The following is a 15,249-nucleotide window of genomic DNA, read 5'->3' on the forward strand; positions in this document are numbered from 1 at the left end:
ACTGTTAGAATCTAATTCAAGGGAAGCACAGCCTAGAGGTGACTATTTGAGATATGTAAACTAATGAGTCATCTGATGAAGTTTCTCCTTCCCCAAGAGCCTCCTGCTCCTCTACAGATCTCCTAGGAGTGGTGGAAGGAACAGTAATGGAAGGTTGAACAGTGGATGGATTCAAAACAAGGAAAGCATTAAGAATTCCCTTTGAAAAGGCCTGCCAAAATACGGAAGGATCCTGTGAAGAGGAAACATTTTTGTTTTAATTTCTTCTTACCGCAAAGAACACCCCCCAGGTTGTTTGGAAATATCAGACGTAGGCCTAGGTTCTTGGGTGGGTGTTGGGTTAGCTTGAGACAAAGGAGCTGTAGGAGCACTGCAAGGGACATCCCAAAGTAGTGGGCTGCAGCTGCCCCTTACCACCCTGAACGGATGTTTGCGATGTTTCTGTGGAAGTGCTAGCAGCACCCTTCCTAATGGCTTCCAAAATAGTACCAGCTGCACGTTGGGAACCAGAGACTGAACGGGCCTTCGAGCCTACAATGGCATTGAGAGGAACATCCAGATCCAGAGGTGCAGTAGTAGATTTGGGCTTCATCTTTTGGCCTTCTTTGGTGGCTCACCAGACAGACCTACAGTGCCCTCCATACCAAAAGCCAGCCTTTTAAGCCATTGATTCTCTAGGTAAATATTAAGAACCGACAAGTGACTACGAAGTGTTTGGGGGATGAATGCCTGGCAAATCGCACAAGACTTGTAATCGTGCTCGAACCCTAGGCAAAACAAACACTGATTGTGGCTATCTTTGTGCGGAATCTGATGTCCACAAAGGCACTTGCCTTTTCTAGATGACATTAACCTTGAAAAGCATGCAGCAGCAAAACAAACAAACAAACAAACAAAAAAAAAAAAAGATTTTCCCCAACGGGGCACTTATCTGAAAACATCAAACACTCAACGATCAGACAAAATGTAGAAGCTTGCATTCAGACTGGCGGCAGAGAAATTCTGAGGAATGGTAAATGCTGACATCACCTTTATGGCCTATGTTGGCTACCTAGCTATGTGCAACATCGCACGTACCAAGCAGTAGCAAAAGTTTTTTGTATACTGGCCGGACATTCAGGTCGCCTAGGCAGGGAATCCCCTCAGGTTATGAATGCTGCAACATAGGAACAGAAGGACATCCAATAAAAAGGTTCTTCTACACTCCTGTCACTGTAGCAAACTACTTGTTACAGCTATAACAAGCAGCCTGCTACAGTTAATTTCTTAACACACACCAGACTGAGTGCTTCTGCTGTGACTGCATCTTCATAAAATCGATACAGGTACTGTACTTGCACACCATAAACACATTCCAGTCACACCCATGAACAGCATGCATGCACAGGGTAGCTGCCCCCACTTTTCCCTACCCTACTTATGGTTCTGACAACCTGCTAGCAATCAAGCTGATTAAAGTTCTGAAAAGAAACTGTAGCACCTTTAACAGTATGCCATTTCCTTGGGGGGGTATATATAAAACCTCTCAATACTTCTGGACAATGACTGCCAGAATTATGCAGCAAGGAAATCTGAGAGAGAATAGGATAGTCACAGATATGGACTATGCTGCTCTCAATTGCCATAAACTGGAGTAGGATAAGGGTTCCCTTAACACTGGATGGCAAAGTATCAGAAACAGAATAAAGTGCAAAACTGCAGGAAATTCCATCCATGACTTATAAAATAAATTAAAAAGTACATCCAGTATTGATAATTTTATCCTGGATTTTGATTAGACTGTAGTTCTTGTCTCAAGAATCTTGCATAGCTGTGCCACTAATCTCATGGCACATACAGTATGTTCTGGAAATGCAGTGTAGTTTATGAACAAGAAAGTAACTTAGGCACAGTCTCCAATCAGACTGTGTCACAAAAAAGAAGGCAGCATTTTAAGTTAATGGCAATGGACAGCATTTCAAGTGAAAAAAACTTCCTATATACAAGTAAATAAAACATTTTGGAGATTCAGAGCTTCATCTCATTTACCTGCTAGAGAGGCTTCTTAGGAAAATTCATCTGCATTAGGAAAACAAATCTTCACAGTAGCTAAAGCTGTTAACAGTATTGTGGCTGCTTAGGAAATGCATTAAAGTAGCTAAACCACTCAAAAACAAACTGCTACTTGAACAATGGCCATCAACTATATCTGGCTCTTAATGTTTTAAGCAGCACAGTATGGATCTTACCCCCAAAGCAAATCCTTTCCTCATAATGCTATGCTAATGTATTGCTCATCTTCCTGAGGAACTCGTGAAACTATGTAATAAATACTTGGGGATATTATCTGGATTGCACAGTATCAGCAAATAAAATCTAAAGCGGTTTACAATATTTTACAAAGTATTAAGATGAGGGCAAATTTAATTTAGTCCACTACTGCTTGAAACAATCATACATGACATTCATAAAAGGATAAAATCATCTACAAACTTTAAGACACTACCTCATTTTAACATTTGTAATAAGCAGGTCACCTATGGTGCAGAATGATTTAAAAGTCAAACTTCTGAAAGTCCTTCATTAGTAAGTTCAGAGATTAAATTGTCCAGTCCAAGGATTCTGCTTTTATGCACAAATCTCCAACATAAAAATCTTCAAAAAATGTTATAACAATAACATGTCTGGTTTATACAAACAACCCATATGAATAATTTCAGAGCTAGTTTAACATTTTTTTTTTTTTTTTTTACAAACTGTACACAAATGTGTTTACTATTTACCATGTCTTTGTTATAAAAAATAAAATTGTTTGGTACAATTGGAAATTGTTTCCAAGCAATCAATTCTGCAGCTTTTCAGTAACAGTACACAGCACTGTAAAACAAAACAGATGAATCCAGGAAGTGACGGAACTGCAATCCCAAGCAGTGAGAAAAATTTGCCACATTCTTCTTAGAAAATACTACAGCTGCCAAGAGAGAGCAAGTGATGTACCAGCATGTTTCCAGAAACAGTAACTATGTAAAATGAGTCATGAACTGGAACATTTCTTTAGAGAGTTTGCAAATTCTGCAAAAGGTGCATTCTGTTGGCATGTTAAAGGAAATCCTTAACCAAGATCCAGAGATTCCGTATGAAAAAGTCAAAAGTCTAACAGTAATCCCAGGTAAGCTGAACTCCTGCAGCTCACAGTCTCATTTCAGTCAAGCAGGATCATCACTTGTTGTTTATCTGGTCTAAGACTTGTTCTAGAATTTCATCTATTCCATCAGTATCATAGCTGACGTGTTGTAAATCTAGATCAGGCAAAAGCGCACTCAGTAATTTTCCAATATTTAGCCTTACAGATTTTAGTTTTACACTGTAAACAAAAGAAAACATCAAATTAGAAATTTACTACAAAGTACATAAGCAATGACTTCGTATCTCATATCACTGCAACAACTCAGAAAAGCTCTCTTATTTAACTAAAGCTTCTATCAGATTTACAGAAAAATTCTACAGCAACCTAATAAAAATAATATAGGAAGCACTTGGAATCTCAATTTTGCATATGTTTAGCTACAGAAATCTTGCATAGTAACATGTAAAGACATAAGAATAAAAACAATGCATGTCTGAACATCTGTTGCCTCTCCAACCACCTTTACATACATCATGAGTGCCCAAATGGAGTCCTATGAAAAGAGAAATTCTAAAGGCTGAAGCTAAGACAAAATACTAGTACAAATACAATCCTTTTATTAAAAAGGGCCGATTCAAGAGATTTTACCATTCTGCAATTCAGCCCCAGTTTTTACTTTTACAAGATAATTTATCTAATTTAAAATATCACATTAGAGACTACTTCAAGGGCACACAATTTTAATATTCAAAAGGCTGAGGGCTTTTGTCCTCTAATAAACATGACTATCAAAACTATACTTAAATAGATTACGCACTAAACAGTAAAGTATATGTTCAATTATTAAAACAACATTTCAATGCAACAACACAGAAATAACAATGAAAATGCAGTATAATAAAATAAACCAAACACTGATGCAATGATTTATTTAACCCACAAAGATTTATGTTTAACTAGAGTATAAAAACTGGTTATTTGGACCAGGAAATATAAAAAGCATTAAGCCTAAGTTTCCCTTTAATTTTGTAACACTCTTTTCAACACGCCCTCTAAGATCAATTCTTTTTTTTTTTTTTTTTTTTTTTTTTTTTTAAGTTAAAAAAGGATTTTTTTTTAATTTAGCACAAATTGTGGTGTGATGGCATAATGCATTATTGATGTTTTTCTTTGAAATGTCACAGAAAATGTTCATAAATCTGTCATTCCATTTTCCCTATACAGAAAGCATGACATCCACTACAGTGTGTGATATACACAAGCATTTGGAAATGCAATCATAATTGCCAAGACATGGAATGGTTCTAATTCACCACAATGATATTAGTACCATTGTGAATATATCTGCATCACTTATAATGTCTACTTTTAGTGATTTTGGACCATATCCCCTCAACCCATAAAATCTGGAAAGACTAAAATAATGAGGGGACAAACATCCAAAAATAGGGACAAATTTTAAGTTAAGTACTGCTCTTATAAACTTAAAAAGTTGCTAAATAACAGGATTTGTGTTACTATAAGTCCAAAAAACACAGAAACTGTTCACCAGCTGCGAAAAGAACACGCTTTATTGTATAGATCCACATATCATATATTTGTGTTACTATGCATTTTCTGAAGGATTTGAAGTCTGAAACTCAAATGTATGTCATTTAGTGACTTCAATCATTGATTTACCAAAAACATTTTTTTGAGGAACAGACCAAAAATATGAGACGAATGTCAGTGTGGTTTGTTTTCATCTATATAAATATATGATTGCTTATGGCGTAAGTGCTGGTTTAATAAAGATGTTTCTTGTTAAAAAAAAAAAAAAGGGGCAGGAACTGAAAATTATGTAATGTTGCTTAGGTTATATGATGTATAGCAATTTATGTGAAGCATACTGTTGTTAATTTTAACTTACTACAGTTTAATTACTTTTACATAAATGTAAAAGTGCTTCTGTCACAAATGATAATTCAGTAAAGACGTTTAAAAAAAAAATATGAGGCAAACATCTGGACAATTGAGAGGTATGTTGTGGACCCAATATTTGAAATGCATCTTTCTTACTCTCAAAAATAAACGTCTTGTTAAAATTCCTACAGAATACAACTTTCGAGTTGAACCTAGTTTTTTAAGGATATCAATGGTAAAAAACACCTTCCAATTTTTCTCTAAAATACTTCTAATATGGTTATAATCAATAGTATAAGGATGAACAAACATCCTAAAATTTTTAATTTTGTGCTGATGTATTAAGTATCAGACACGACAGTAGTCTAAGCTAAAACAGGAGTAAACTTGGACGTCATCTGTGCTTTAACATCAATAAAAACTTTGTGCAAATGTTCACTTGGATGATTTTTTTTTTAAAAGCATATTAATAAAACTGCTTCCCTTTCAAGTTGTCTGAAATTAATCTTAACTAGTTGTCCTTTAACTAAACTTTTCTTTTGGCAAAAAGGATGGTGATTCTATAAATGGAAATACATTTTGGAAAAGGTTTGTTTCTGAAATAATCATAACTGAAAAAAGTTATGTACTCACCATAACGTTCCATCTGAATTGTTGCTCTTCATTTGTCTTCAACCTGTGGGGTACAGGCACTGACATCGATGCCGAGCCGGCCATATCCAAGCTATGGTGCCGAAACTGAGCTCCTCCCCTACCCATAATACCCCTCTCTCCCTCAGCTCAAGTTTGCCTGAAAGCCAAGCACCTGCTCAAGATATCATGAGACATCACTAGTGCCACACACATCACTAGTGCCACACACCCCACCCCAAAAAGAGATCAGAGAGAGAAAGGGTGGGAGGCTCCTTCTGCCAGATTAAGTGACTAAGGGGAAGGAGGGAGGGAAGGTTGAAGACAAATGAAGAGCAACAATACAAATGAAGAGCAACAATTCAGATGGAATGTTATAGTGAGAGTACATAACTTATCTGGAATTGTTGTCTTCATTTGATCTTCAACCTGTGGGACAGAGTCCTCAGCTACTTGTACCCTGGAAGGCCCTATGGCAGGATATTTCAGAGCATGGCAAAACCAAAGAAGGCTCTGTTCCGTGATAAAATATCCAATTTGTAGGTGGATATGAAGATGCGAGATCTAGCCCATGTAGGTGCAGTGCATATCTCATTCACTGACACACTGGATGAAAAGACTGATGAAGTAGAGACCTCTCTGGTAGAATATGCTTTTACTGAGGAAGGAAGAAAAACACCATACTTGTCATAAATAAATGTGATACATTTAGCAATCCAGTTGGCAATGGTTACTTTGGAGACAGGAGATTCCAATCTGGCTTTTAGAATATGAGAAACAATTGATTGGACTTTCTGAAAGTGTTGGTTCTATCGAGGGAGAAACAGATCTGCATATGTACATCAAGCATATGCAACTGATATTTCCCTTTGTTCTGGAATTCTGGAAAGAAAACGGGAAGGAGAATGACCTGATTAATGTTTGTTTCAGAAATGACCTTGGACATGGAAAGGTTTGGTCTGAGAGAAGCAGTCATTATGGAATAAGAGGTATGGAGGCTGAATGCAAAGGGTTTGTAACTTTGAAACCCGATTAGATGAGGCCAGGGCCACTAGTAAAGCGGTCTTCCAAGACAGATACTGTAAAATCCACCTTTGCCGATGGTTCAAAGGGCAATGACATCAGAGCTTGTAGCACAAAAGTTAGGGCCCAAGGGGGAGTAGGATCCTTAACTGCTGGCCCCAAGAGGAATGTACCTCTCAAAAAGGCTTTGCACAATCTAGAAGCAGCTAAAGAGGAGTCCTTAAGTCCTACATGGTAATGGGAAATGGCAGCAAGTTGGACTAACTGTAGAGGAAATGGCCCCTTGGTTGAAGATACAGGCCAGGAATTCTAAGACTGAAGGTATCAAGGCAGTAAAAGGATTTATACAATACCGTGATGCCCAAATGGAAAACCTCTTCCATTTGCTAGTATAAATCCTTTTGGTAGATGACCTGTGAGCGGAAAACAAAACGTGCTATACGGGAGTGGAAAGTCCAGGAACTCTAGCAATCACTGGAATTGCAGAAGCCAAGTCGTGAGCTTCAGGCTTTTCAGATCCAGATGATAATCGCCCACCAGACTGGATATCAGATCTAGACAAGGATCCAGAACCCAGGGAGGGCCGACACGGTGAGACCAAAGGAGAGGAAATCAAACTTGACAAGGCCAGAAAGGAGCAATGAGGATCACTTGACACCTCAACCTTTTTGCCTCCTGAAGAAATTCTGAAATAAGGGGAAGAGGAGGGTAAGCATACAGCAGACTGGGGGCCAAGCATGAATTAGAGCATCTCTGGGAAGTCCTCCTTTGGGGGGAATGAGTGTGAAGAACTTGCTGCACTTAGTGTTGGAAGGAGAGGCGAAGAAATCGCAGCAAGGTTGACCCCATTCTGGAAGATAATGTCCACCACTGACTGCTTCAGAGACCACTCGTGAGGAGACAGTATGGTCCTGCTGAGTTTGTCCAACAAGATGTTAGAATTCCCCAGAATGTGTGTTGCAACAAGAAAGTGGTCAGAGAAAAATTGCCCATTCCCACAATCTTATGGCCTCTCGACACAGGGGATATGATCTGGTTTCTCCCTGCTTGTTCTTAGACCACTCACACGTCTGTCTGTGTCTTAATTGTTCCTCAGGGGAGAAATGAATGAAGTGCCTGCAGTGCCAGAAGCACCGCCCTCATTCTCCAGACTGCTGATGTGTAAGCTGGTCTCTAAAGTTGACTATGTCCCTTGAACAGTCTGCTCCAGCCAATGCCCGCCCACCTGAGCCAGGAGGCGTCCTTGGAAGCCAAGAAAGGGTGTCCTTTTGCCAAGTTCTGGGAGTCTAACCACCACAGAATGGAAGATTTGCATGTTTTGGACAGGCGAATGGGATGAAAAAAAAAGTTATGTACTTACCATAATGTTCCATGTGAGTTGTTCATCTCACCTTCATTCTTTACTGATGGGCTCGGAGCCAATCCCTCAGCTCTGAGTCAGCACCTACTGCAAACCTCGAGGATTTTAAGTAGCTCGAGGCCAAGTCCCCATCCCATGATCCACCTTGAGTTACCTCAAATCTTGTTTGCTGCGTATAATAATACCATATGTCATTCTATAACTCCAACAGAGAGAGAGAGAGAGAGAGAGAGTAGAAGGGTTGAGTGACCAGGAAGGATCTAGCATCTAGGTCTTCTGAGAGCCCAGGAGGGAATATGAGGGAGGGACGTAAGAATGAAGGCGAGATGAACTCACACGGAACGTTATGGTAAGTACATAACTTCTTTATGTGAAGTTGTTCTATCTCGCCGTTCATTCTTTAGTGATGGGTAGCGTCCCAAGTACCATCAACCTCGGGTGGCTCGCGGAAGTATATTTCTCAGGCCCCGTCAACTTTGTAATGAGTGATAAAAATATGAGGTTTTGACCAAGTGGCTGCTGCGCAAATGTTATCAATAGGAAATCTGGCAGAAAAGGCAGATGATGTAGAAACTGCTCTGATCGAGTGAGCTTTAATTTTATGCTGCAAGGTCATATTGGCAGCTGAATAAGCAAAGGTGATACAATCAGATAACCATTTTGACAGAGTTGTTTTAGCCACTGGCATACCCTTCCTGGAGTCTGGAAATGAAACAAAAAGCTGGTCTGATTTCCTAAAATCTTTTGTTCCATCCAAATAAAATCTGAGCTGTGAACATCAAGTTTGTATAGCATGTACTCTAAATTGTTGGAATGGTTGGGTAAGAAAACTGGCAAATCAATAATTTGGTTGAGATTAGTTTCAGTGCAAACTTTGGGTAAGAAGAGGAGTTTGTTCGAAGTGAGAGACTGTCGGCATGAAAAATCAAATAAGGAGGCTTGATGGATAAGGCCTGAAGCTCTGACACTCTGTGGGCATAAGTAATAGCCATTAAAAAGATTGTTTTTCAGGACAAAAATTTGAGGTCACATGAGGAAGCTGGTTCAAATGGCAGAAGAATTATGCGAGGAAAGCATAAAATTTAGATTCCATGGAGAACCGGGAGATTTCACAGGTGGTCTAATATGAAAGGTCCCTTTGAGAAAGGCTTTGGATAATTTGTGCGACATAATATTCAATCCTTCAAATCCCAGATGAAAGTTGGAAATGGCAGCAAGTTGAACACGGACTGTTGCTGCTGCAACTCCTTTATTGAATATCATGGTTAAGAATTCCAGAATAGAGGCCATAGGGGCTTGTTAAGGATAAATATTGTTCTTAGAGACCCATACAGAAATTTTTTTTCCATTTGCAGAGGTACAGCTTCCTTGTAGAGGATTTGTGAGAGGATAGGAGAATTTGCTTTGTCTCATTGGAAAGGTCTTGGAACCTGGCTATAATGGGAATTGGAGGAGCCAAGCTGTCAGCTACAGGGACTGCAGAGAGGGATGAAGTTCCCCCGAGTGCATCAGAAGGTCTGGAACAGGGTCCAGAATCCAGAAGTCCTCCAAAAGGTGACATTGAAGGAAGGGGAACCAAATCTGATGAGGCCAATAGGGAGCTACTAGAATGATGGTCCTTCCCAGGGCTTTGGCTTTCTGTAATACCTTGGGTATCAATGGGATTGGTGGGAATGCATAGAGGAGACCCAGGGGGCCAATTGTGAACGAGTGCACCCCTTGGGGCTTCTCCCGGAGAGGGAATCAAGGCAAAGTAGCTTCTGCATTTCGTGGTCATGTGACTGGCAAAAAGGTCGCAGCAAGGCTGGCCCCACCTGCGGAATATCCTGTCCGCTATTTCTGTCTTGAGGGACCACCCGTGGGGCAACAAAATTGCTCTGCTCAACTTGCCTGCTATGACGTTGGATTTCCCCGGGATGTGCATTTCTAACAAAAAGCGCTGGGAGGAAATAGCACACTGCCATACTCTGAGGGCCTCGCAACATAGGGGGTATGATCTGGTTCCTCCTTGTTTGCTCAAATACCAGACCAGTGACATGTTGTCCATCTGAATCGCAATCGTACCTAGAGGAAGAGAGTCCTGGAAGTACTGCAATGCCAAAAGTACTGATCTCATCTCTAGCACATTGATATGCAGATGTGTCTCGATCAGTCCACATGTCTTGGGCTGTCTTTCCCTGAAAATGCCCCCCCCCCACACCCTATCAGGGAAACATCCATGGTCTCTGTGGCCACTGGAGGGAGTAGCACAAATGGGCGTCCTATCGTAACTTGAAGTGAAGTCAACCACCACTGAAGATCTTTTTTGCAGGAATCTGTGATCATCATCATGTGAGACATGGAGAGCTCTTGGTAAGACCATTGACTGAACAACCACCATTGTAGTATCCGGATGTGCATATGACCCAGTGGTATGGCTAGAATTTCAGAACTTCTGACGCTGGTGCTTTGTTTTTGGATATTAGAATGCAGACATGCTGGCGGAGAAGTAAGACTCTTTCTACTGGAAGTCTTAGTGTGGTGGTGATGGTGTCCAGTTCTTCTGCGATAAAGAAGATACGCTGCGATGGCGACAAGGCAGATTTTTCTGAATTTATTGTAATGCCAAGCTGAATGCAGAGTGACAGAGTGGACTCCCTGGCCTGAATGAGTTGATGCCTGGTGGTGGCAGTAAGGAGCCAATCGACTAGGTACGGAAACACCTGGAATCATAAACGTCTCAGGTGAGCTGTGACCACTGCCATGCATTTGGTGAACACTCTGGAGGCTGTAGTGAGACCAAAGGGCAGGGCTCGAAACTGGTAATGATTGGCTCCCAGCCGGAAGTGCAGATGATGCCTGGATGGCCTGGCCATTTTTATGTGGTAGTACGCATCCTGGAGATCTATCGAGCACATCCAATTGTCTGTCCCTAAGAAGGGAAGTATTGACTGAAGCGTGACCATCCGAAACTTCTCTTTTTTTTTTTACAGACTTGTTTAGTCTGCAGAGGTCCAATATAGGTCTCCAGTCCAGTCTTTTTTGGAACTAAAAAGAATCTTGAGTAAGTTCTGGATCCTGTCTGGTCTGCTGGCACTGGTTGGATGACTCTTTCTTAGAAACGTCTGGACCTCTACTGTTGCTTGTTCCCTGTAACTGGGTGGAATGTCCGGCATTTTCCTTGTTAGTGGAGGGGTGTGAGGAATGGGATGAAGTATCCTCTGGAAATGATACTTTGTACCCAGTTGTCATTTATTTTAAGCCAGACATCTAGGTACAAAGATAAGCGACTCCCGACTGCATCCAGAGCAGGACAGTCAGGCCTCCTCGCAGGAGCGCTGATAGGGCTTCCAAAAGAAGTGATCTGTTGCCCTGGTGTTGCGGACCCCCTCAGCCGCGAGGGTGGCATCTTCCATTATCGCCCTCTCCTCTACCCCTGGAGGGGGGTTCACCATGTGTGTCCTGAAAGGCACCTTGGGATTTTCGGTACCGCATTTTCCCTCCCATTTAACTCTTGGGGTAGGGTCTAGTAGAGGTGAAAAAACGTACCCTGATGGCAGAGTCTTTCCATCCTGCTCACACCTGGTTAAAGTTTCCTTGACTTTGGGCCTGAAAAGGGACGATCCATCAAAGGGGGTACTCACGAAGGATGACTTGAAGGGCTCCACGAGCGTCTCCCAAGAGCAACTCCTGTACCCGCTTGCCCTACTCATTCCATCAGCTGCATATGAAATGAGGTGAATGGAGGAGTTCACTATGGACTTGAGGGTAGCAAGCTGGGCGGCAACTTTGTCTGTAGCGCCTGTACCCTGAAGAGCATCACCCAGCTCTAAGGAGATCTCATTGTAGTCTCGTAAAATGGGTTAAATAGTTAAGCGAAGTGCAAAAGTCGCTGAACTAAACATGCGCTTCCCATATCTATCCATGATCCTGGGGTTTCGGTTAGGAGGATGGATAGACGAGGAAGTTTCAGACATTTCCTTTCTGGTGGCTGCCACCACCACCATGGCATCAACTGGCACACCTTTGGTCAAAAAGGTTTTATCTAGAGGGGGCAGATATGAACTTATTAGCATCCTACAGACAGGCTCCATAGTATCCGGGGACTCCCAACGCCCTTTGTGAGACCAGCTGCATAAGCGGAGACACCCAAGAGGTGGAGGGTTGAGACCCGAAAGCTTTCAGGAGGACCGACTCGTCCTCAGTAGGGTTGGTGGACTGCCAGTCACCCCTCTGCCTAATCATTTCCAGTATCTCAGCAAATGAGATTTCCTCAGAGGGGGACCTTAGGACCCTTTCTGATTCATCCAAGTCAGTGTCAGATGCTAATGACTCCTGAGGGGAGTCCAAATGTTTCCTCTTACACACTCTCTTCCAGGGAACCTCATCAGTGGGTGCTTCCAGGGAGGTCTCGGAAGAGCATGGGCCACCAAATGGGGCTTCCTGAGGCTCTGGGTCTCTGTGCTTAGCAAGGATCTGTGAGGCAGAAGCAGACACAGGTGCTTTTAGTGGATGAAGAAGCCGGAGTCGAAGTTGAGGATGTCTTGGGAGACATAACTCTCTTCATGGATTCAAAGGCCCCTCTGCTCCAATGCGAAGGGACAGACGGATCCGAGGAAACAGTCGATACCCCTGGCACTGGGACGGTGGGCTTCGACCCCGAGGTAGGAGCCGAGGTCATCCGAGCCGAAGCCCTGAGACGCAAAGTCGGAACCTCGACTATCCTTCCCGGACCAGACCATAGAGTGTCGGCTCCTAGAGTCCTCGATCAGCGCCCGAGGACATCAGAGTGAATGGAGTGCAGGTGTCGGCTCCGGAGGCTCCAAAGGACTGGTATGGATTGGAGGAGGAAGAGATATAGCTAGTAAAAGGGTCTTCAGCTCTGAAGACACCTGGGTTGGAGCCGATAATTTGGCAAAGGCCGGTGCCTGTAGATGCTTCTGCACCACCCGATCCACATCCAAATCGGATCTGACTGATGGTACCGACTGGAGTAGTGGTGATTTAGGAATTTCTGATACTGGTTCCAAAACTGGGGACCGGCTCCGAAAAGAAAAGACAGTCTGCTCCGAGACCTGTGGAGCTGATGTCACAAGACTCTCTTGATTTTTTTGAATCTGAATCCACAGAAGTCTTGGAGGACTTTGAGGACTTATTAGATCCATCCCGGTTACTCAAAGCATCCTGGAAGGAAGGTTTCAACAAACCCCTATCAATACAGCTTTCTTTTTCGCTCTTGGAGGACTCTAGAGGAACAAGAATGGCATATAGAGCATGTTCTTGTAGGTGCAAGGCGCCCAAAGCAGGAGACAATTCACATGGCAGTCAGTAACGGACATCCTCTGCCCACATTTAGGGCATTTTTTAAACCCTGACTTAGGGTGTCTGTCCTTGTCATCAGCCATGACAGAAATGGACACACCCAACAGCAGCAATATAAATAAGCCTTCTAATAAAAAACAGGCCAACTATAAGGACACACACACACACACACACACACACACACACACACACACACACACACACACACACACACACACACACACACACACACACACACACACGCCTTTTAAACTAAAGCTAACTAAATGTACTAATAAGCCTTCTAATAAAAAACAGGCTATCAATACAAACACACACAAGCCTTTTAATCTAAGGCTAAGTATAACTATTACTAAGCCTTATAAAAAACAGGCTAAATACATGCACAAGCCTAAAGTTAAACCTAACAAGCACACACACAGTGAATTTTAACAAGTAAATTAACTCTAATCACACAATACTATTCTAATATATGTGACAAAAGGTCACTGAATAAAGAATTTTTTTGTCACAGAAGTTAAATAGGCCAATAAGAAAATGAGGCCAAATATATAGCTAAGAAACAGCACACAGGGAAGGGAACTCTGTAGATAAAGCTTTAAGAGCTCATTTAACCTAAAATATCTAACTATTAAAGTGAAAAACTAACAATAATTTTTGAAAATAGAAAGTATTTAAAGTTTTACTGGCCTGAGCTATCAGGAACCACCGATCAGTTGCAGCGGCAAACCAGATCTGAGGTAACTCAAGGTGCATAATGGGATAGGGACTTGGTCTTGAGCTACTTGAAATCCTTGAGCTTTGCAGTAGGTGCAGACTTGAAGCCCATCAATAAGAATGAACAGCGAGATAGAACTTCACATCAGAGGTCTGTCCAGAAGAGACCATTGTACAGCTTAGGGTCCACTGAAGGATAAGCATGTGCAGTCTTGCAAGGGACAGAATAATGAGGGTTGCTGCAATGGACCCTAAGGCTTGAAGAATCTGAGCTGCTGAGGGAAGACAACCTTCGAGAATAACATGAACATGGAGCTGGAGAGAGTAAAATTCTGCCGCTGGTGAGGAAGACCTTGCACAGAGAAGTGTTTGGCCATGTTCCAATAAATTCCAGAGACTGTAAAGGTTCCAACTTGGATTTTGGAAAGTTTATTGTGATGCCCAACGTCAAAGCTTATTGGAGAAACTGGTCTCTGGCTAGAAGCAGCAGATGGCTGATGGGTGCAACTAGAAGCCAGTCATCCAGGTGGGGAAAAACCTGTATTCCCTACAGCTTGAGATGCACTGCAAGTACTGCTACCACTTTGGTGAACACCCTGGGGGCTGTGGTGAGACCAAAGGGGAGTATCCTGACTAGAAGCGCAGGAGCCTCCTGTGGCACTTGTCCATCTTTATGTGGTAATACGAGTCTTGGAGGTCCACCGAGCACATCCAGCAGTCCTTTTGCAGGTCGTGAAGGATGGGCTGAATGGTAACCATCTGGAACTTCGGCCTGGTGTCAAACTTGTTTAGACGGGTCAAGTCCAATATGTGTCTGTGTCCCCTCGTCTTTTTGGGCACCAAAAAAAAAAAACACAAAAAAAAAAAAAAACAAACGAGTAGATGCCCGGATCTGGATAGTTCAGAGGAAATGGGCTGGATGACTCGCTCGATAAGCAGCTTGGAGATTCTAGATTGGCTGACTCCCTGTGAGTGGGTGGAACATCTGACAGAATTTTCTGGGATCTTGGGGGCGAAGGAAGGGGATTGAATAACCTCCGGATATTATTCTCAGTATCCATCAATCTGTCATGATGGCTTCCCAGGCTGATAGGTATAAGGAAAAGCAACTGCCGACTGCTCCCAGGGCAGAGCAGTTGGTCAACACTTCTGGGTCGCTGGAAGCGTCTGTCCAGATGAGTCTCTCGAGACCCTTGATCCCCAAGAGCCC

The 15,249-nt window shown here is 42.3% G+C and overlaps 1 protein-coding gene across 1 annotated transcript in view; it reads right to left on the reverse strand.

Annotated features, from left to right (window-relative positions):
- Positions 1 to 2,385: 2,385 nt before the first annotated feature.
- MORC3 (MORC family CW-type zinc finger 3) overlaps positions 2,386 to 15,249 on the reverse strand; it is a 2,525,474-nt gene continuing 2,512,610 nt past the window's right edge. The window contains exon 16 of the mRNA XM_044071548.1: positions 2,386 to 3,343. Coding sequence (XP_043927483.1) covers positions 3,199 to 3,343 — 145 coding nt within the window. The 3' untranslated portion in view covers positions 2,386 to 3,198. The remainder of the gene's footprint in view (positions 3,344 to 15,249) is intronic.

This window comes from Protopterus annectens, chromosome 5.part0, assembly GCF_019279795.1.
Source record: "Protopterus annectens isolate FY-2018-M chromosome 5.part0, PAN1.0, whole genome shotgun sequence".
Taxonomy (NCBI): domain Eukaryota; kingdom Metazoa; phylum Chordata; order Ceratodontiformes; family Protopteridae; genus Protopterus; species Protopterus annectens.